The sequence below is a fragment of the Vombatus ursinus genome, unplaced genomic scaffold (genome assembly GCF_900497805.2).
Source record: "Vombatus ursinus unplaced genomic scaffold, bare-nosed wombat genome assembly UNPS02014768.1, whole genome shotgun sequence".
NCBI classification, from domain to species: domain Eukaryota; kingdom Metazoa; phylum Chordata; class Mammalia; order Diprotodontia; family Vombatidae; genus Vombatus; species Vombatus ursinus.
In genome coordinates, this window is record NW_020954546.1 from 2742046 (window position 1) to 2765134 (window position 23089).

General features: G+C 45.3%; 2 protein-coding genes and 1 non-coding gene across 5 annotated transcripts in view; 2 read left to right on the plus strand and 1 right to left on the minus strand.

Annotated features, from left to right (window-relative positions):
* Positions 1–8497: 8497 nt before the first annotated feature.
* Positions 8498–8594, plus strand: LOC114043460. The gene has a single exon (XR_003569114.1). It is a non-coding gene; the product is annotated as a Z30 small nucleolar RNA (small nucleolar RNA).
* Positions 8595–13070: 4476 nt separating this feature from the next.
* On the minus strand, positions 13071–17430 carry PEX12 (peroxisomal biogenesis factor 12). The gene is made up of 3 exons (XM_027862490.1): positions 17252–17430; positions 16417–16970; positions 13071–14645 (listed from the first exon to the last, which is right to left on the minus strand). The coding sequence occupies exons 1-3, from the start codon at positions 17375–17377 to the stop codon at positions 14246–14248; spliced, it is 1080 nt and encodes a 359-aa protein (XP_027718291.1). The 5' UTR covers positions 17378–17430; the 3' UTR covers positions 13071–14245.
* AP2B1 (adaptor related protein complex 2 subunit beta 1) overlaps positions 17363–23089 on the plus strand; it is a 130837-nt gene continuing 125110 nt past the window's right edge. For 2 of the 3 annotated variants that reach the window (XM_027862485.1, XM_027862487.1), the window contains exon 1: positions 22179–22317. The gene's annotated coding sequence lies outside the window, so the exon portion shown is untranslated. Of the gene's footprint in view, positions 17432–22178; positions 22318–23089 lie in introns of those variants that run through there. The other variant, XM_027862486.1, reaches the window with a different exon arrangement.

Sequence of the window (23089 nt, forward strand, 5' to 3'; positions counted from 1 at the left end):
TCGTGCGCGGGGCTGCCTGCTTTTCTTGTAGTCTTCCCTCAGCCTCCTCCCGCCCCTCCACTCCCCCTGCCCCCCGGGCTCACGTGGCCGAGTCTCGCGTGACCGCCTGCAGAGGGTGAGTCAGTTTCAGAGACTGCGCACGTGGCGCTTCTGTTCTCCCCGGAGCCGGGGTGAAGCCTCCTCCATCTCCCCGGCGTGGGGCCTCGTTCCTCGCTTCCCCCCGCCCCCAACTCAGCCTTGAGAACACAGAGCTTAGGGACGCAAGACACCCGATTGTCCACTTTACAGGAGGAGAAACTGAGTCTCCCCCGGGCTTCCGACTCGGGCTCCCTGATTCCCCGTCCGGCCGTCGGGCCCCACTCAAGGGCTTCTGAAACGTGTGTCACGGATAGATTTCAAGGGGCCTGTGAACTTGGGTGGGGAGAAAACGACATCCTAATCTCCGTATAATTGGTTTTCTTTGCAGTCTGATGAATCTTATCTTACTCATTTAAAAACGTCCTGAGAAAGGATCCGCGACCCAAAGAGGGTGACGAGCCAGTGCTCTACACCTTTGCTGATGCCTTAATCGAGCATCTGTTAAAATAACTGGGTACAGTGAGAAGCTTTATGGCCCGAAGACCTCAATCACTCAATAAGCATTTATTAAACACCTGTGGGTAGAGTGGGAAACTGAGTCAGGAAGACCTGAGTTTGAATCCTGCCTGAGAGGCTTGTTAGCAGAATGACCCAGGAGGAGTCACTCCTCTCAACCTCAGTTTCCTCACCTGTAAAATGGCACTTACTGTACAGGGTGAGGTGAGATTCAGTTGAGATAACATGTAAAGTGTTTTGCAAACCTTAAAGCACTGTGTAAATGCTAGCTGTTATTATGGGCGACATTTTTTATATCATCTTTTTCTGACCTGTAACTTAATGATGTAAGAGAGCTTTCGGTAAGAAATTTTCTTTGTCAGCGTAGATGAGCTGCTTCTCTGACTCACAGGCCTCCTGCGGACACTAACTTGGGTGACTTGCCCAGGGTTTCGTAGCCGGTGTGTATCAAAGTGGATTTGAACAGAGGTCTTACTGATTCTGAGACCGTCTCTACTACACCGAGCTGCTTCAGCGTCCTATGACCTTAGGATCCACTTTACGAAGTGAGACAGGTTCTACCCCTCTCCCCCCACAAGAGCAGGTGGGGGAGGGAGGAGGTATTGGGAGGATGTGCCACCATCCTCTCAGGCTGACAACCTGGGGTGTCATCCTTAACCCCGCCTCCATATCCAATCAGTCCCAAGTCCTATCATTTCTATCTTCATAAGATCTCTCTCACACATTATTCTGTCTTTGGACACTGCCACCTCTCTAGAGCAGGCCCTCATCACCTCACGCCTGGACTGTTGTGATAGCCTCCTGGTGGGTCTGCCTGCTTCAAATCTGTCCACTCCAGTCTGTCTTCCACTCAGCTGTCAAAATAATTTTCCTTAAGTACAGGTCTGACCATTTCACCATCTCTATTCAGTAAACTCTGTTATCATCTCCCCCATCAATTATCAAATCCTCTGGCTTTTAGAACCCTTTATAACCCGTCCCTTTCCTACCTTTCCAGTTTTTCTACACCCCCACTCTACCCCACCCCACCATGGACACACCACTCTCCTCCCCCATCCAGTGATGCTTGCTGCCTTGCTATTCTTTGCACAAGACTCTGTATCTCCCAGCTTTGGCATTTTCACTAGCTGTTCCCTACCCCTGAAATGCTATTGCTTTTCTTTTGCCTCTCTAGCTTCCTTCAGTTCTCAGCTAAAGTCCCACCTTCTACAAGAAGCCTTTCTTGATTCCCCTTAATGCTAGTGCAACCCTCTGTTAGTTATTTCCTGTTTATCCTATACATAGCTTGTTTGTGCATAGTTGTTTGCCCGATGTCTCCCCCATTAGACTGTGAGCTTCTTGAGGACAGGCACTATCTTTTGCCTTTGTATCCCCAGCACTTAGTACAGTGCCGGGCAGATAGTAGATGCTTAATAAATGCTGGTTGATTTGACATTACTGTACATTCCTGTTGTCTCCCTCTACATTTTCTTGGTTATTTGATGGGATTTCCAGGGATTCAGTTATAATCTGTGCAGATGACTCCCAGATCTGTCTGTCAGTCCGTCTAGGTCTGATCTCAGTCCAGAATTCTAGTCCTGTGTAGCCTGCTGGATGCAGTTAGTACCTCCAGCTCCAGCTTCAGCTCCCTGTGCTTTGGCATAGCTAGGCTCCCATTTCTGGAACACGCTCCCTCTTCATCTCACCATCTTCTCCCAGAAACCTTTTCTACTCTTAGTTGTTAATGGTATCTCCTTTATTTACTTAACTAATGGCTCTTTTATTCTCCAGTAGAAAGAATATAAGCCCCTTGAGGGCAAGAACTGTCTGTTATTTTGTCTTTGTATCTTCATTCCTGTTTTTAACAGAAGTGTTAATGAATGCATATTTCTTGCTTTCTTGAGAGCAGGCACTTAACATTTATTGAATTGTCTTCCCTTCAAAACCCACCTCTCCCAAATGACAAAATCTACCTCTCTCCTCCCAGTCACCCATGTGTGTTACTTTATGGTCCTCTTAGTGGCGGCTTGGGGGTGCCATAGTGCACAGAGTGCTGGACCTGGGGTCAGGAAAACCTGAGTTCAAATCCAGCCCCAGACACTTACTAGATGTGTCACCCTGGGCAAGTCTGTGAACCTCTTGTCCGTCTCAGTTTTCTCATCTCTAACATGGGGATAATAACAGTACTTATCTCCCGAGGTTGTCGGTGAGGTCATGTGAGATACTGTTTGTAAAACATTTAGCATGGCGCTTTGCACGTGATAGGCCATTAACAAATGCTTGTTTCCTTCCTTCATCCTTGATTCTCTTTTCTGCTCTGCTTCTGCATATCTAATCAGTTGCTAAATTCTGTTAATTTTGATTGACTCCACAACATCCTTCCCATCCATCTCTGACCATGTTACTCCTTTACTCAGAAACCCTTTGGTGGAACCCTGTGGCCTCCAGGATGAAGTAAGAACTCACAGGGCACTTGAGACTCCACAATCTGGTTTCACCTTGTCTTTCTCCTCATAGTTTATTTTAGTTACTTATTTTACTTCCTTTCCTATATTCTGTAATCCAGCCAAACTGGGCTGCCATCTTTCCTCTTGGTCCCCCTTTCCTGGTATGTGCTCCCTCCTTCAATTTTCTACCATCCTTGTCTTCAAGGCTCAGTTTACCTGCCACCTCCTCTGTGAAGTCTTCTATGATGTGCCCCATCCCAGTTACCGTTTTCTTCCTTCTCAAATTATTTTCCTCCATCTCCCCCAGTAAAGTGTTAGCTCTTGAAGGAAGACTTTTTCGATGTTTCTCTTAGTATTCCACAGTAGCTTACTCATTGTAGAAGCTTAACTTTGTTTCACTGAATTGAGTTTGCTCATTCATCAAATATTCATCTTATTCCTCCTCTGTACTAGATCAGGGGTGGGGAACCTGCAGCCTGAAGCCACATGTGGCCTTTTGGGGCCTTAAGTGTGGCCCTTTGACTGAATCCAAACTTCACAGAACAAATCCCCTTAGCGAAAGGATTTTTGCTTTAAAACTTGGATTCAGTCAAAAGCCGAACTCAAGGACCTAGAAGGCCACAGGTTTCCCACCCCTGTACTAGATACCCTGGGAGGTACCGAGATTAACAGGATGATTCTTGCTGTCATGGAGTGTTGCTGCCTGGGAAGGATAAGTCTGAGTTAATGATAGTGTTTTGATTGGACCTTCTAGTGAAACAATATAATGGGATGGCATAAGAAGCATGAAGTGGTTGGTGCATCTGAGGAAGCAGGGATCACTTCCTGATGAGGTCAAGAGGGAATGTAGAGAGGTGAGGAGAGGAGTCTAAATTGAGCTGATTAACTGGGCTGGGAGGGTGAAGAGCCTGATGGTTGCCCTGGTGCTCTGAGACTGGCAGCTTGTTTTAAATGGGAAGATGCCAGACCTGGTTAGGTTCCAGTTTTCTGGCGGTGACGGTTGAATGAGATGATGCTTGACCTGGGACTAGCTCGATATGGGAGTCCAAGGGTAAGGGCAGCGAGACTTATAAACCAAACAACACATTCCTACATTTGAGCCTCCCCCATGTATCGAGCTGTCCTCTGCAGCTGTAGACACCCAGCTGATACACGGCTGAAGTTCTTTGGTTCTCAGATGGGACACTTGTCCAGTTGGAAAGCAGGAAGTCATTTGCTCCAAGGTCGGTGTTTACAGATGCCCAAAGGAGGCAAGTGGTGACAAGTTAATGACAAGTATGAGATATAGGGCTCTCCACTAGATGTGGCCAGCCAAATGAGTGACTCCTGTACCATGAAGCCGAGGAAATACTCCATCTTTTAGGGACTCATGATCCTGTTTTGGGATTATCCAGTGTTCTCCTTCTTCTAGGAAACAGGCCACTGCTCATTCATAATTTCAGGAGGGGGTGAGTAGAGGAAATACAACATGAAGACAAACATCTCCTTTGTAAGGAAGCAGGGGCGATGACAAGGAGGAGCCCTGGAAGAAGAGACCTGGGGTCTAGATTCCACCATCTCTCACTACCATTATGAAGTTGGCAAGCCATTCATTTTGGTCTCATCCTGCAATTTCATTGGTTTTAGGAAAGTTCTGTGTGGAAACTCCTTCTACTAGGGCATGTCTGTGCACTCAGCCTGAGAGATTTACCAGCTATTATGAGTTCAAGGCAAGACTTGAACCTGGGTCTTGCTGCCTCTAAGGCTGGCCCTTTTCTCCATCCTAGGACTCTGCTGTTTAGTGGATAGAGCATTGGACTTGGAGTCTGAAAGATTTAGGATTGAATTCTGTCTCTGACATTTACATGGGACCTTGGGTAAGTCACTTAACATTTTTTGAGCCTCAGTTTCCTCATCTGTAAAATTGGGATAATCATAGCATCTACGTTTCAGGATGATAGATTTAGAACTGGAAGGGACTCTGTAAGAAGTCATCGAAAATCTAGGCCTCTCATTTGATGGGGGAGGAAACTGAGGCTCAGAAAGGTGGAGTACCTTGCCCAGGGTTGTAGCCATTGTTTTGAAGACAGGTCGTCCTGGTTCCAAGGCCAATGCTCTAATCCACTACACTACTCTGTTACTTTGTGAGGATAAAGTGTCATCATCATAGCGTGGAAAGGCTTTGTACACCTTGAGGCATCATCAGTTTAAGCCAGCCTAACTCTGTGATTTTATAGTCAGGTTTTATTAGCTATAAAACTGGTTTAATGGAAAGAGATTTCACATTACAAATACATTTGGTTTGATGTAACATCTAGTTGCCTGACAAGTGGTGTCTAAAGAACAATTTTGCAAATTTAATTGCCCAGAGGAAACCTATTATTGCAGAAACCCAACCGAAAATCTCAAAAGCAAAGTATTTTTAAGTGCTATGACTAAGCCCCCTATGCCAACTTAACATTTATTAGCTTCAGGCTTTGTGCTAGGCAGGATGTTAAGCACTGAGAACATGAAAATAAAGAGTCTCTGCCCTCAGGAAGCTATTTAGCTGATTATTCATGAACTGATATTTGAGAAGCAGTCTGCTGATAGGGGATAGAACATGTATGCATGAGCTCCTGCCAGGACTGTCTGTCGAAGGCCCAGCTGAGCCCTCAAGGAAGAGAAGGCCTTTGAGAGGCAGAAGGAAAGAGGGAGGGCAGGAGGTAGAATATTTAGTTTGTGAAACCGTTTGATTGGAATGGAGGAGAAAGGAGAACCGGGAGAGAAAGAGGGAGTAATAGGAAATGTCAGAGTAGTGTAGTAGAGGGCTTTAAACACCCAGGTAGGGGGGTTTATTTTAGCCTGGAAGCAGGAGGGAGGAAACCACTTGAGATTTTTGAGGAGTGACTGGATCAGGCATGTGCTTTAGGGAGATAATTTAGACAGCTAGCTGGCTGTGTGGAGAGGGGAAAGGCAGGGTAGGGTGGGAGGAGGCAGGAAATGTGCAGTGGTCCAGCTCAGGGCTGATGAGGGCATGGAGGGAAGGGGAGGTAAAATGAAGGGGACTTGAAAACTAGATATTTGAGGTGAGGGGGAGGGGAAAAGCCAAGGATGATCTTTCAGTTGGGGGTTTGAGTGACTACAAGGATGGTGGTACCTTTGACAGAAACAGGTTTAGAGGAGTGAGTTTAGGGGAGGAGATGTATTCATTTGGGGCATATTGAGTTTGAGATGCTTTTGGAGCATCTAAGTGGAGACGGTGTTATTCACCAAAGAGGTTAGGGCTGGATTGAAAGATTTGGGAGTCATCTGTTTAGACGTGATGATCTCAACCACTGGCGTGGAAGCTCTCATCAAAGGAGAGAAAATAGAGAAGGTAGAGCCTTGGGTAATGCCCATGCTTAGTGAGATGAAGAAAGGAAGGAACCAAGCATTTATGACTCGCCTGCCATGTTCCAGGTCCTGTGTCAAGCTCTGGGAATATCAATTATGTATGATCAGAGAAGGGAAATGCCAGAAGTCAGGGGCGTGGAAGTGGTCTTCACCCCCCAAGCCCCCACAGTCTCCCAGGCCCTTATCATCTCATACCTGGACTGTTGCCGTAACTTTCTAACCCTCTCCAATCCATTCTCTTCCCAGACAGACACCTAAAGGTTTCTTTCCTCAAACTTGGACCTCACCGTATCCCTCCACTTCACAGTAATCCAGTGGCTTCCATTCACTTCTAAAGGCAAATTCAGATGCCTCTTTTTGGCATTTAATTTCTTTTACTACCTGGCCTCCATTTTTCCAGCCTTATTACATACTACAATCCCAGCATGCACCTGACCCGATTGTTTCTCATATGTGGCACTCCATTTCCCATCTCCTTGCTTTTTCATTAACTTCTTTCTAGCTCCATGCTAAGGATTTGCTCCCCTGCCACCCCTCTCCCCCATATCTGCCTCATGGAATCCCATTTCCTCCAATCTTCATCTCAGGTAACCACCATCATCATCACCTTACGTCCATATGCACCTGTATACATACATGTGCTCGTACATTGTCCTAACAGAACGTAAGTTATGTGGGTGGAGAGAAGGGGACAGCTTTGAGATGTTGTGGAGTTAGAAGGGACAAAATTTGGCAATCTGTATTGGATACACGGGCTGTAGTCATTTACCACCCTCTAGGTTACCCTCTCACCTACTTGTCAAGATAGTTGTCATCTTTAGTCTTTGTATCACCAGCACCTAGCCCAGGGCTTGGCAGAGTCAGCGCTTAGTGATTATTGGACTGACCCATCGATGTGGGTGAATGGAGTAGACCTCTCAAGAGGAAAGGTTGCTGAGTGAGGAGGCTCTGGGAGTGGTGGTGAGGACCAAGGAGTTTGCTTGCTTCTCCTGACTCTTTCCTGTGCTTAGGGCATTATTCAAAGGGGGGTTCAGTGTTGAAAGTGGTGACTCTGCCTTATGGAGGGATCCAGGTTTTCCATGAGATTTTTTTTTTTTTTTGGTGAGACATTTGGGGTTAAGTGACTTGCCCAGGATCACACAGCTAGTAAGTGTTATGTGTCTGAGGCCAGATTTGAACCCGGGTCCTCCTGAATCCAGGGCTGGTGCTATATTCACTGCACCACTTAGTAGCCCGATTTTTTTTTAATGTGTGAGAAATGTCTAGGATGGATGGGGATCTGTATCAAGTTAGAAGTAGAGCTGGATGAGGTTTGAGAGAGCAGGGGAGCATTGGAATTTGCTGGCTAGATGATGGCAAAGTACCAGATTACCAGGACCCACCCTCCAGGTTGTGTTAGCCTGGTCTGCAAATACATGGAAGTGGGAGATTGGAGGAGCAGAGAGTGACAGAAATGTGAGGCATTGTTGTTTCTCTGGTAATTCAGAGAAGCTGGGAAGAATGAGTGTGTGGCAGACTGTAGGTAGATAAATAAAACAGTTATTAAGCCCTTACTGTGCACCAGGCTGAGGAACTGATGGGGGGGGCACAGAAGAGAGTAGGTTCTAAGGGGCAGCCAGGGTCACCTACTTGGCTCATAACCTGCCAGTTTTCACTGTGCTACTAGAGGACGAGGGGCAGTAGGTGGTGCAGTGGATAGAGCACCAGCCCTGAAGTCAGGAGGACCTGAATTCAAATTTGACCTCAGACACTTGACACTTACTAGCTTGTGACCCTGGGCAAGTCACTTAACTCCAATTGCCTGGTTCCCCCCCCCCCCAAAAAAAAATAATAGAGGACTAAGGCATCATTCTCAGGGTTGACACAGGGCAGAGTTGGTGGTGCTTCCTGGGGAACAGGTCTCCTAACCAAAGAGGGGCTGGGGCCGGGCCAATAACCATAGTTGACTGGGCATTTCAAATTTGGATTTTTATACATCAGAGTGAGAAAAAACATATATAGAGCAGCCATAGTTGGATCTGGTTTCTAAAGTTAGGTTTTAAATTTTTCTGTTTGCCAGAGTATCAAAAGTTGGTTATTATGATAATGCAGTTTTTTCTATCCACTAAATTCAGGGTTGTGAAATGCAATGATGAGTGAAGTATAGTCTGACCTGGTATTGCCATGGCTTCTGTTTTGGCTCTGACCAGGGCATGATCACTCAATCTTCTCTCTGAGCTAATCCTGCTTGCCTTTTCGCCTTCTCGTCGTGCTCTTCTGTGTACATTGCATCTAAGAGTAATTGTTTGATATCAGAAACACTAACTAGCTACTAATAATGCTTTCATTTTTTTCCCTTTTAGGTCAGGGTGAAAAATCTGACTTTGATAAATGCCTTCATAGAAGAAAACGCTCACTACACCATCAAGTCTGATTTAATAATACCCTTAGTGGAATTTTAATATGTTAAAAAGGCTTTCTTGTTCAGCAAATGGTTTGTGATATGTGTATGCAGTGGCCTTATTAAAAGTGTTAGTATCTTGCAAACCACAAGGTGGTCCATTCAGTAATAAGGTTTTCCCCTTTGTACAGTGCTGAAAATACTTCCATTGCTTTCTCTCCTAGATCATGGCTGCTTTTACACCGTGGTCACTAGAGTAGAAACAAAAGCCTCTGTGGGCTGAAGTCAGCCTCATTTGAATATTGCTACCCTTTTATCTCTGAGGATGCTGACAATTCACCCTCAGAGATCATCTAATCCATCACATACCAAAATAAGAATCCCCTGTACACTGATGTTGTGTCTCTCCTCCTCCGTCAACAAGCATTTATTAAATGCCTACCATATCCTAAGTGCTGGGGATAAAAAGAACGGCAAAAGACAGTCTTTGCTCTGAAGGAGCTAATGGAGTAGACGACATGAAACAACTATATGGACAGGGCCACTTGGAGCTAATGTCAGAGGGGAGGCATCAGCAGTAAAAGGGGGAGGGAAGGGCTTTTGGCAGAAGGTGGGATTTTAACTGAGACTTGAAGTAAGCCACGAGATAGAAATGAAGAGGGAGAAAATTTGACACGGAGAAAGCCATTTAAAACGTCTCCAGAATTTGGCTTAAGGAGGGAATACCATACACACTCAGTTGGGTATGGAAATCTATCTTACCCTACAGGAAAATAGGGGGAGGACAGAGTGGGGAGGGGGTAATCAGAAGCAAACACTTATGAGGTGGGACAGGGTCAAAACAGAGAATAGAATAAACGGGGGTGAGGGGGGTGGGATAGGAGGAAGGGAAATATAGTTAGTTTTCCACAGCATGACTACTATGGAAGTGTTTTGCATGACTACACATGTATAACCTGTATCCAGTTCCTTGCCTTCTCAGTGAGGGTGGGTGGGGAGGGAGGAAGGGAGAAAATTTGGAACCCAAAGTTTTGAAAACAAATGTTAAAAACTGTTTTCATGTGCAACTGGGAAATAAGATATACAGGCAATGGGGTATAGAAATCTATCATGCCCTACAGGAAAATAGAAGGAAAAAGGGATAAGAGAAAGGGGGAGGAATAGAAGGGAGGGCAGATTAGGGGAAGGGGTATTCAGAATGCATGCTGTCTTGGGGTGGGGGGAGGGACAAGATGGGGAGAAAATTTGGAACTCAAAATCTTGAAGTGAATGTTAAAAACTAAAAATTAATTTTAAAAAGGAAAAAAACAAAACAAAACAGAAAATGTCTCCAGAGTTGGGAAATAGAGTGTCTTGTTCAAGGGACAGCAAGGAAGCCAGTGTTCACTGGATTGCAGAGTGTGTGGAGGGGGTTAAAATTAGAGAAGACTGGGAAGATGGGAAATCTGGGCTGCATTATAAAGGGCTTTAAAAGCCAAAAAGAGGATTTTATATCTGATCCTGGAGGTGATAGGAAGCCTCTGGATATTAATGAATAGGGGGGAGGACCAGGGTAGATCTGTGCTTTAGGAAGATCACTGACAGCTGAGTAGAGGATGGATTGGAGCACTTGAGAGCCTTGAGGCAGGCAGACCAGCCCCCAGGCTTTTGTAATACGTGACAAGGATCTGTAGTAGAGAGGGGGCGGTGTCAGAGGAGAGAAGGGGGATGCATGAGAGAGACCTTATGGAAGTAGAAATGACAGGACTTGGTGACCGATTGGCGACACGGTGACAGGAGTCTAGTCTGAGGATCTTAGCTGCAGAATGAGACGTAGTTACACGGTGACTAGACTAGGAACATTTCCATTTGTGGGGGCGGGGACTTGGTGGTTAGTGATAGGAAAAAAGCAGAGAAAGAAAAGGGAGTTAATTAAACATTTAAAAATACTCTGGGGAGAAGCAGGAGATTCCAGGGATGACAGATAAGCTGGGCAGCTTTGTTATTGTCATGTTAAATTGAATATGCATTTTAAAAACAATTTATAACTCCAGTTTAATAATCTGTTCTTTGCATATTGAAATGTTCTTGGTTGTTGATGTTTAAATTTTAAATAAAAAAAGAACGTTATTTCTTTTGTGGTGGGAGGAGAACCCATTGCTCCCTGAGGTAGCCTTTTGTATAGCTCTTAATTATTAAGAAGTTTTTAAGAAAATCAGACCTAACTTTACTGCTTGCAATTTTTACTCATTAGCCCTTAGTTCTTCCCTCTTCAGCTTAGCAGAGTAATTCTTATCCCTCTTCCTTTTGAAATCGATTTAAGTACTTGAAAGCAGCAGCCATTTCCTGCTAAGTATTCTGTTCCCCAGTTCCTTTAACCTATCCACTATGGAATTATCTTGAGATTCTTCCAAGTAGTTGCCCTAGTCTCTCTAGTTTATCCTGATGCAACATCTGATTCTCTAGGCTCTGGAACAAAGACCATACTGTTCCTTTAAGAGCCAAATGGAATATTTTGGAAGTGGCAGTTTTAACTGTCAGTTTGGAGAGACTGTTGAGAGTGATGGCTTGAGGGTAGCTATGTGGCACAATGGATAGAGCACCTGCCCAGGAGTCAGGAGGACCCAAGTTCAAATGTGGCTTAAGACAATTACTAGTTGTATGACCCTGGGCAAAGTCACCTAACCCTGATTGCCTCCGAATTAAAAAAAAGTGATGGTTTGAGAGACTGAATTAACTTTTTGTGCTGTAACTGGAGAGAAACTACAGAAGACAGAAAATGAACATAGAGGGATCTTTTTTCCTCATAAAATTATTGTAACCCTTATCTTGCAAAAGGGATGAAGAACGAGTCTTAAAGGTGTTATTTTGCATCCTGAACAATGTAAATGGTGTAGGATTGTGTTCTAAGAAGTGGTTATCTGTAGTTGCATTGAGAAACCTCTAGTTGTGAACTTTTTCATAGCTAAAATAATGTAAATAATTATCTCTATCTTGGCTTTGTTATTGATTTCAATATTAACACATTGTATATTTAGTGCTTTTTTTAATAGTTATTTATTCCTAGGAGATCAAGGGATTTAATAAAGAGATATGAGTAACCACTGTTGGGAAATGAAGCTTTTCTAGTTTAGTAAATATTTAATCATTAAGCCAGGGCTCAGAGCTTGGTTGGTTAAGTATGAGGTATATTGAAACTTTATTTATGAAGAAATATATCAACATACCCCTAGATTACCTTAGACCTTGGGATAAGATTAAATATATGTATTTGCAACATAATTGGCTGGGATTAATTACACCATGATATGGGGGAGAAGAGCTTTAAACTGAATTATAAGAATTGAGTTATAAAACTAGGGAGTGGACACAGTGCAGTGGAAAGTGCTAGACTTGGAATCATGCGATGTAAGTTTGAATCCTGGCTGTGACACTATGTGTGACCTAAAAAAAAATCATGTTCCCTCTCCAGACCTCAGTTCCCTTACCTGCAAAACGAGACGTTTAGACCTCCAAGGTTCCCTCTAACCCAAGAGCTATCTTAGGAGTGTCACTGATTAGCTCTGCAATGCTGAGCAAATCATCTAACTTCTTGCCTCACACTTTTCTCATCTATAAAGTGAAAGAGTTGGTCTAAATGATATTTGAAGCCTATCAGCACAGGAGTTCTGTAAGTCTGTTTCTCTTGGGACTGTGTCACAGCCACATAAACTAAGATCCTTGCTAAAATTTTTAAAAATCAGTAATAGTTGAACAATTAAGCTAAATGTTTCAGTTTTTAATCCAGCTTATGGACATTTCAATATGGCATCTGGCATGTGACAAATTACTTCAAGATTCCAGAATTAAAAATAATTGCATTGTCATATCTGGCCATACTTGTTTTTATGGCAGAAAGCCGGGTTTTCTCAGGCATGAATGAAACATGAATAATTCTTCGTTTTTTAGATCTAAAGTATTTCTCTAAAAAGATCATTTGGCTGTAACTTATAAAGAGGAAAGTAAAAGGCACGAGAGAACATAGGATAGCTTTAAAAATAGAACAAAACTTAACTGTTCCCAAAGTTGAATTATCCTGTTTCTGGTTGATCTTTATCAAGCTGAATTGATGCTACTGAGACAGAGCTATTTGACTTTTTGTTTAAACTAACTAGATGGACAGTTTTTCTACAGCATAAGTGTGAGCAACAAACAAAATAGATGAATTGTATTAAAATTAACATTTTCACTGAAAGTACTTCAAAATTGTAAAGATGGTCTAGGCAGAAATCAATTCTAGTTTTTATTAAGAACACAGACACAGCCAACTTTCAGGAGCCAAATAATGACAACAAAGAAAAGCAGCGAATTTTTGTATTGTGTAAAACCAAAATTTATTTTTGGGCTACATTACAGAGGGGGCTTCATAAAAATTGCAGTTAGTAGTGGTGAGATGTGTTCATGCTAGCTAAGCAAACACTTTTGGGAGTTAGCAGAAAATGCTCACACACAACTGTTTTTCTGCTCCCTTTTATTTATGGCACAGTGGAGAAAAGAGCACTGGGTGAGGAAGTCAGGGTGCCTGGATTCTAGTCCTGGCTCTGTCATTAACTGGCTGGGTAACCATGGGCAAATCACTCACTTAGAAGCCTCTATTCTTTCTCTGTAAATTGAGGACTTGGACTAGAGGTCCCTTTCAGCTCTGATACTCTGTGACTATATGACAGTTGGATTAGTGCAGGTCTAACTGTATTTTCTCCTTATGGTTTGTAAGTTTGACTTTCACACTTAAAATTCTCAGACTGCTCTAAATGGAAAATCCACCTAATACTTTATTTGACCTTATCCAGTTTCCAAAGAAAGGCAAATTATGTACTTGTGAAGGATTCACTCCAAATCACAATCCAAACTAGATGGGGCATTAATAAGAACTGTGCTGAAGGGGTGTCAGCTTGAAAAAGTGACTCATTTTCTTAAGCTTTATTTCCATTCGAAGCAAACAAAATCCTCCTTGAACACCTAAAAAACATTATTGGCAGGCAAGTGAGTCCTTGAAGAGGAGCCTGCCTCGTGCATGCACATCCCCATCTGGATCCTTCTTGGGCGACTGTAGTCTGGATGCAAGGTATGGGAGACAGTAGAGATTGAGAGCTTCATCTCTCCCTCTTCCTCCCTCCACCTAACGGGGCACTCATAACTTGATTAAAGTGCTTTCCATATCTTATTTCATGTGATCCTCTTAACAACTCTGTCCCCCTCGACTAATGACCCTTGGTTATGTCTTCATTTAGCAACTTGACTCTGTTTTCATTAATTTCTGGATGGGGATTAGAAGGCATATTAATAGGCTACATTCAAATGGGTATGTATTTGATTTAAAAAAATGTTTTGCTAGACTCTTTAAGGTTGAGGAGGTCCTGAGATGGGTGACTAAGATGGATGGGTCTGGCTGAGCAATACCACGTATCCATCCTATGGCAGAATGGATGGTAGGCAGAGTAGTCTTACCATGGGGCACAGTTGGCAAGGTCATTCAGTTTTCAGGGGAGTACAGTTTAACCAGGTGCTGCACTTCTGTTGCATAGCCTGTGATGGGGCAGGTTTGGTGACTCCTCACATAGTTATACACACATCGGTAACAAAACACATAGCCAGAGGTGGCAAGTGCGGTGTCATTCACCCGAGTTTTGCGACATAAGGGGCACACCGACTTCAGCTTTGGCAACAGAGAGGAATCAGAGTTGTAGTCCAGGTGCACAGGGGGTGGTGGGGTGGGCAGGGCAGTCAGGGATTTGATGGTTTCTTGATTCTCTGATGAGTACCACCAATCTAGGAATTGAAGGAAGAAAACACCTACAGAAAGGCCTGTGGAGACGGACAAGGCAAGGCCTCCTATAGCTTTCTTGACAGCTGACTGCACCTTCTCTCGAATACTGTTAGGGAGGAACATAAAACAGACATTATGTCACAGGCCCTAAATATTATGAATTGTAAGAACATCCATTGTTACACTGCTCATGAAAATCACACGTAGGACTGCATGGCCAAGTTTTCCAGTATCACTACAGCTCTGTTAGGAAGTAGCAATTTCTATCAATCTGTAGTATTTGTCATCTCCTTTAGTGACCCCTTTTATTTAACTGTCTGCACTCTAAGTTATTTCCACTCTCAAATCCAAACTCTGGGTACTATACTAATATCCTCTTCAATACTACTGCTGTCTACAGTCTTTTCCTCTTTCAATCCAACTTGCACACTTCTAACTGATGAATATTCTTTATCCGCAGCCCTGATGTTAAGAAACCTGATGTCAAAACCTAAAATGGCTGCATACTGCCCACAGCTTTAAGTCCAAACTTCTTAATCTGGCATTCAAGGACTTATAAGACTTAGGGTCTACTTTTTTGGCCTTATTTCACAACACTGATGAAGGCTGTGTGATCTTGAACAAGTCACTTAACCTCAGTGCTTCAAGTGACAGAAACTTTGCAGATAATTCACTGATCTTACACCTTCTGTCTACATTGTGTCTATCTTGTATACACCTACACAATCTTATACATGTTGGCATGGGACTAGTGTGAGGGCAGGGACAATCCCCCCCCCTTTCTTTGTATCCCCAGGATTTAGCACATTGCCTGGCACATAGCAACAGATTAGTAAGAAATTCTTGTTGACTGATTGATCTGCATCGTTCCAGCAGGTACCTTCCCTGGAGCTATCTGCACTGACGGCAATTATGGGTCTGGTTTAACACCATTTCCTGACTTCCTCTACCCCAAGACGAGCCCTTGTTCTGATCCATAGCCTTTGCTTTACCCCCTCTTGGTCTGGGCTCACTGCTTAGCCCCTATCTGGAATCCCTTCCTTCTGATGTGCTACCATACCAACTTCAACTTTCAGACCCAATGCTGCCACTTCTTTCAGGAAGCCTTCCAGTGGGAGCACAGAGCTGTAGCATGGAGGGACCAGAGCACTACTCAACCCCCTCTTTTTACAGAGTTGGCTCCCTGTGTGCAGAGCAGGCTACTAAGTGGCAGAGATAAGATTTGAACCCAGTGGAAAGAGTGCTGGGACTAATGTCAACAGCATATAGTGACCTCTTATGTACGTATACACAAAGGGCTGTTACACTAAGTCCCCCAACCTATATAGGTCATGACCTCCCCGAGGGCAGTGGAACCAATTTGGTTTCAGTTTTGGCATCGATCCAAGCACTAGCAAAGTACTGTACTTAGGAGATACATGTAGTAGATAACTTTAAAAAAGCGCAGTGGAGAAGTAGCCTCAGAAGCAGGACAAAGGACACGGGCCTGCCTCAGACCCCTCCCATCAGTGTGTGCTCAGACAAGTCTGTGACCTCTTGGTCCCATAGAGAAGGGGCAGACTTGCATAGATAGAGGGAGTTCTAATGAAGTCACAGGCCACCCCCTTCTTTAATAAAAGCACATTAAATTGCAATGCCTTCCTCTTTCTAACTGGGAGTCACAGGTTGCTAAATATACTTTAATTACAAGTATTCTAGGGTTTTCTAGATGATTCACTGATAATGTAGGTTGTGTGAAGCACCACCACAGAGCCAGGTTATAAAACTACCTGAATGTGGCAAAATCAGGATGAGATTTTAGCATGGTATTTATGAATGAAAAACAAAGTTTTCTTAGCAATGTAGAGATAAGAATTTTTCTACATCCCCACTTTTACCTAGTGGCTGGCTGCTGCAGCCCACCAGCTCGAGCCAGCGCCTTTTCCAAAGCTCGGATATCCTCTGCCGAGAGTCTACCTAGACGAACTCCTGCTAAGCTCAGCAAGGGTGAATGATGCTGAGCCTTCCCCAGGATGTAAAGTAACTGCTGGATGAGGAACCAGCCTTCCCAGGCCATGGTCACAAAGGGATAAGCTGCCAAGAAAGCTCGGTAAAACCGCTTCCAACAGGAAGAGGGGGGATGGATGGAATACTCATCCTCTTCTCTTAGGCTGGAGACCAACTTCTCCAACTTCACTTTCAAATAGGGAAAGAGGACCAGGAATAAGAGGGACTTCCAAAGCTGCTTCTTGGGGAGGCCAGCACTGGCTAACCTCCGGACCCCTCCAGGATCTCCCATCACGATCCTCTTTAAGCCATAAAAGTTCTCAGAGAAGGAGGCACTGGCTTTAGACAAGTAGTGCTGCTGTAGCAAGAGATCCAGAAAAGTGAAGATTTCATCAAACCACCGCCAGAGGAAGCCATAACGGGAAGGGTTGGATTCTGCAAGAACCTAAGGCAAAACGGGAAAATTAACTTCATTGTGTAATGTAATTAATTACTGCAATAAGGTGTTTGCATCGTCCTGCAGACTCTGGGTCTCGGTGTGATGCATCCTTAACCTTGGTGATTGCCTATTAGCAGGGCTCCGCCCACGGCAGAGATTCCGGCACTTGGTTTCCGTGCCGGGCCCTCCCGGTGCGGCCCGGCGCCGTGGCACCTCTACATGCCACGCTGCAGAGCAGTGCCTGCCTCTCCGGCCTGGGGTGGTCGGCCGGCCCCCTCCCCCTTTACCTTGGCCACGTGCTGCAGGGCGGGCCTCACGGCTGCCATCAGACTGTCCTGCGCTACCACCTCGAAGATGGAGGGCCGATCATCCGCGCCAGAGGCGGCCGTGATATGAGCCCCGTGCTCGGCCATTGCGCCCTCTCTGTGCCGGGCCCTGGCGGGCACCAGACGTTAGAAGGTGACGAGGTACGAGGGGGCCATAGGGGAGCCTGGCCGTCCCGAACCTCCAGGAGTGGGGGCGGGGGCGGTGGAGGCCTGGGGCGGGGGGTGGGGCAAGAGCTCAGAGGGGGCCGCTCAGCCGGTGGGCGACGTGAGCCAGGCCGCCATCTCCGGGGCGAGGGGAGGAGGCCGGGACGGCCGCCGCGGCCGGGCGGGAGATTGAGAACCCGGGCCCCATCGAGGAGCCCGGTCCAGAGGGAGGAGGGCGCAGGAGTCGAGAGGCTTTCGAGCCGCGCAGCCGCACTCGGGCCCAGGGAACCCAAGGGCCTTACGCGGAAGTAGACGCTTCTTCGGCGGCGGGAGACGCTCTGGTCCGCAGACCGCTACTCGATTCTTCTTCGCCTCACTTCCGCTTCCGGCTAGGACCTTTAAATGGATCACACCCTCTCCGCCTCCTTCACCTCGGGGCACAAGTTCTAATTCACCTCCTTGGGCTGGCTCCTAGGGAACCTGGCGGGGCTGGGGTTGCCCTGGCCTTTTGGTTGGGCACGTTTCCTTCTTTGCCAGCAGTAAATCAAGTCCACAAGCATTTATTAATCGCCTACCATGAGCCTGAACTCGGGTTCAGATGATTGTTTGACCCTGGAGACCACGAGTATCAGTATGCTCATCTATAAAATGGGGAAAAACAACCTACTTCTTTGTACTGTGTGGATCAGAGATAATAATGGCTAGCATTTATATAATGCTTTAAGGTTTGCAAAGCGCATTACAAATGTCTTATTTTATTCCCACCAAAACCCCGGGAGGTAGGTGCTATTATTATCCCCATTTCATAGATGGGGAACTGTAGTAGAGAGGTTAAGTGGCTTGCCCAGGCAAGCTGGTAAGTGTGTGACAGTGAACTCGGGTCTTCCAGACTACAGGTCAAGGGCTCTATCCATTGCACCACCTAGCTGCCTTCTTGAATGCAAATCTATAAGATTATATTTACTAAGTACCTTACGGTATTATCCGAATTACATTTTTTGGCCAGGTCTCATGATTTCATCGATATAATAAAATTAGGCAACATTTACATAACATTTTAAGGTTTGCAAGGCACTTTTCACATGTTAACTCATTTTATCCTTACAGCAACTTTGGGAGGTAGGTAGTCCTATCCCCATTTTACAGATGGGGAAGCTGCCATCGAAAGAGGTTAAATGTCATGTCCAAGATCCCACAGCTATTAAGTGTCTGAGACAAGATTCCAACTCAGTCTTGCTGATTTCAAGTCATCTAGCTGCCCCACTTAGTGAGGAAACTTTTATTTTTTTGTCAATTCTACAAATGTTTACTAAGTGCTCATGACATAATACAAGGTATGATGCTGAGGATACAAAGAAACAAACAAAATATTCCCTGCCCTCAAGAGGATTACTTTCTTTTTTTAATTAATTTTTTTTATTAATTTATTTTGACTTATCAATAATCACTTTTGAGTTTAAAATTTTTCTCCCCCTTCCTCCCCACTACCCTCCCCAAGACGGCGCACAATTTGATATAGGCTATACGTTTACATTCATATTAAACATATTTTCACATTAGTAATGTTGTAAGTAGAAATTAAAACCAATAGGAGGAACCATCAGAAAGAGGAAACAACTCAACAGAAGAGAAAAAAAAAATAACAATTTGGCTTCCATAGTTTCTTTGGGTGTGGATAGCATTTTCCATCACAAGGCCTTTGGAGATGTCTTAGATCCTCATATTGCCAGGAAGGGTTAAGTTTATCAATATTAGTCATCACACAACATGGCTGTTATTGTGTACAATGTTCTCTTGGTTCTGCTCACTTCACTCAGCATCAGACCATACAAGTCTTTCCAGGTTTTTCTGGTCAGCCTGTTCATCATTTCTTATAGCACAACAGTATTCCATCACATTCATATACCACAACTTGCTCAGCCATTCCCCAATTGATGGGCATCCTCTCAATTGAGGAAACTCTCTTTGCCAATGCAGAGATGCACTTAACTGCAACTTACAGTCTTTGCCATCCAGTCAATACTTCAGAGGAATATCTGGAGCCCAAGTCTTCTGAGCTCAAGGTGGCTTCTAGAATATAGGGTAAACCGGTGCAGTGGAGTGATACTTAGACCTTAGAGTGATTCAGCATATCTTATATCTAATCTTTCAATTTCAGACTTTGCCATTAAAGGGGTTGTCCTTTGAAGTGTCATTCACTCTCAAATAGCTATTGAACAGATACTTTTTAGTAATCGTAAGGTGGACCATACCTTAATTTGTCACTTGGCATCTTACTTTGTTAAATGCATCATAAATGGTTGTTGAATGAATGGATGAAGGAAGTGAGGAAGACAAGCCTAGCAGGTGAAATAAATAATAATATAAAGCAGTGTAAAGTAGCCTGGCAAAATCGAAAGGATTCTGGATTTGTGGTCAGAAGACCTAGATTTCTAGTCTTGTCCGACCCCAATACTTACTCCCTGTGTGAGAATGTGCAAGTAATTTAAGCTTTCTGAAACACAGTTTCCTCAGCAGCACAGAGAAACACTCCAATTAATTTTGTAAACAACAAGGCACTCTCTCCACACACACTCACAAACATATTTATGAGAGCTGTCATATCTAAATACTGAATTGTATGATATTGAAGAGCTAAATGTACTGTTGAAGTTGAGGGACAGGAAAAATTAATGTTCCTGAAAGAAGTGGTTGAAACTTCAATGAAGGAAGAACAGGTAAATAAAATGAGGGGAAGGAACAGGGTCCAGGAACAACAGAAAAGCACTGAGTTGCTGGAATGCTGGGGAATGAGGATGAATTTATTTATCATCTCCATCAAACTCACATTTTTATAGGGCTTTATGGTTTCCGGGCACTTTGATCACCACAGCTTTGCTGGAAAGAACACTAAATTTGGAGGTAGGAGAATTGGATTTGAATCTATACTGGTTCTCCTTTACTTACTATTTGGGTGACCCTGGGTGTCACTTTACTTTTGCAAAAGTTTCTTAAACTGTATAAGGAGAGGAGTGGACTATATCATTCTTAAGACCCTTCCAGTTCTCAATCCTATGAGCTTTCCCAATTATTAAATGGGTGACCATGTATATGCATAGGCCATCTCTCCTGGTAGAAGAAGTAAGCTCTATGAGAACAGGGACTATTTTTTTGCTTTTTTTTTTGTCTTTGTGTCACTGGCACAGAGCTCACACTACCTTATAGATCAGAAGTACTTAAGAAATGTTTATTGAATTAGATTTTCCTGTTTCTGAAATAGGGATAATACTTGCAACTAATGAGCTTTTCAATCCTTAAAGTGGCATGTTATTTTTATACTGGCCATTGATTAACTATTCACAGAACCATCTAATAAATACCAAGAGGGGAAGACTGGTCCTCTTTCCTAGGGATAGATTCTTACATTTGTTAGAATGCCTGAGTGCTGGACTCAGGTGTCTGCAAAGTAAATTTGATTTGGGTTAACAACATAGAAGCAGTGTGGTGTGGTGGAAAGAGCATTGCATCTGTAGTTGAAGGACCCAGATTCAAATCCTGACTAATCCCTATCTTTGTGGCTTTTGACAAGTCCCTGTCCCAAGTTCTCTGGGCCTCAGTTTCCCCATCCATAAAGTGAGAAGGTTGGACAAAGTGGCTTCACAGCTCTCTCAAGCTCCCAATCTAAAATCACATGATTCCCTTTGGGTACCATCCTCCAATCTAGAGCCAGGGATGTTTGTGAACTGAATATTGGTTTATAAGGCGTAGAATTGGAAGAACATGAGAGGTCTCTTCCCTTCATGTTTTTATCCTATATGTTTTTATCGCCCATAGAAAGTAGGCTACCTTAGGGCATTGTTGGCCAGCGCTGAACACTTTGTAGCTGCTAAATAAATGTTTGTTAAGTTTATCCATATGACCTTGGGCAAATCCCTTAGCTTCCCTGAGCCTCAGTTTCCCCAATTGTAAAATGAGGGGGTGGGACTAGAGTGCCTTATAGCTCTGGTTCTTATGGTCGATTATATAGGTGAGGAGACAGCCTGGGAGAAGTGAAGTTCCCACCCATGGTGATCAGCTACATCTGGATTCAAATCCAGATCCTGGGTTCCATGTTTTCTGTTGGCAGAAGCACAAACCTTTTTGGGGAGCTCCCTTTAGAAGAAGGATTATTAACCTTTTCTGTGTCACAGCAATCTGGGGAAGCCTACAGAATCCCTCTTTCAGAATAATGCTTTTAAATGCAAACAATGTATAGAATTCAAAGGAAACCAATTATACTGAGATAGTTATAAAGACACATGTTTTTAAAAGTCCTCGGACCCCAGGTTGAGAATCTCTGCTTTAGAGAGCTTAGCCCAGGCGTATAATCAGCGACAGTGTCCCGAGAAAAAGAACTCCCGAGGTAGCCATCTGTAGAAATGGACCGTTTCTGCCTTGCTTCGTCTCCCTGGCACTTGGCCCAGCGCCCAGCACGCAGTAGGCGCTCAGTAACTGGACGCTTGTTCACTGACTGCCTCTTAAAGCAGCACCTCCGCCCCTCACTGGGGAGAGCACCAATCGGACTCGGGCGGGGCGGGCAGGGGTGGGGGTGGGGAGGTGGGGAGCGCCATCTCCATGACGACCAGACGCGCCGCCGCCGTCCCCTCCAGGGTTCGAGGTTCGCCCCAAGGGATGCTCGGAGCCTCGCCCCCGCCCCCGCCCCCACCTCCCGAGCGGCGCGACGCACGCGCCCTTGACGTGGGCGCTTCCTGTCGGCCATCTTTAGACCTGGCAAAGGGGGTTTTGCGCAGTGGCTGAGGCCGCCCCGAAAGGATTCGTGCCGGGCAGGAGCCCTCGCCCCGTTCTCCACCCGCCGCCTTGTCTCTCCTCGCCTCTCCTTGCCTCGTCCCTCCTACCCGCCGCTGGTGAGTTCAGGCCGCCCGATCCGTGGGGTGCAGGGGGGCAGTGGCGAGGGAGCGGGGGCTGTCGGGGCCGGGCGTGGCCGCGGCTGCAGGGTCCGGGGCGGAGGAGATGGGGGGCCCTGAGGGGCGTGGCCAGGTGAGCCCCAGCCGGGTGGGGTGGGGTGGGGTGGTGTTCTGGGGGATTGCAGCCCGGGGGATGCCCGCCGCCGGACTCATTCAATTAGCGCTAGCCGACCTCCGACCCCTGATTCGGGCTGCCGGGGCAGCTGCAGCCCCCCGAGCTCCCGGGAAGAGGAGGGGGCGATGAAGAGCAGGCTGGAGGGCGCGGGGCTCTCCCGGGGCCCCTGTGTGCAGACCGGGCCGGGCCGGGCAGGGCCTGAGCCTAACCGGGCTGAGCCGGCGCGGGCGGAGCGCTGCAGAAATCCACCCTCTCTTCTCCCTGTCCTCCTCCTCCTCTCTTCCTGTTCCCTCGGCTCTCTCGCCTTCCCTCCTTCCCCCTTCTCTTTCCCTCTCTCCTCTCTTCCTCCTCCTTGTGGTTCTATTCTCTCTTTCCCTCCCTCCTTCTCTCCGTTCCTGTTCTCTCGTCTTTCTCCCTCCCCCTTCTCTCTTTTTCCCTCTCCTCGTTCTCTCTGTTCTCCCTCTTCTCTCCCTCCTCTCACTTCTTCCTTCTTTCCTTCCTTCTTTCTCTCCCTCATTTCTCTTCTCTTTCTCCTCTCCCTTTTTCTCTTCTCTCTCCCTCCCTCTCCTCTTTTTCTCTCTATTATCCCTATTCTCT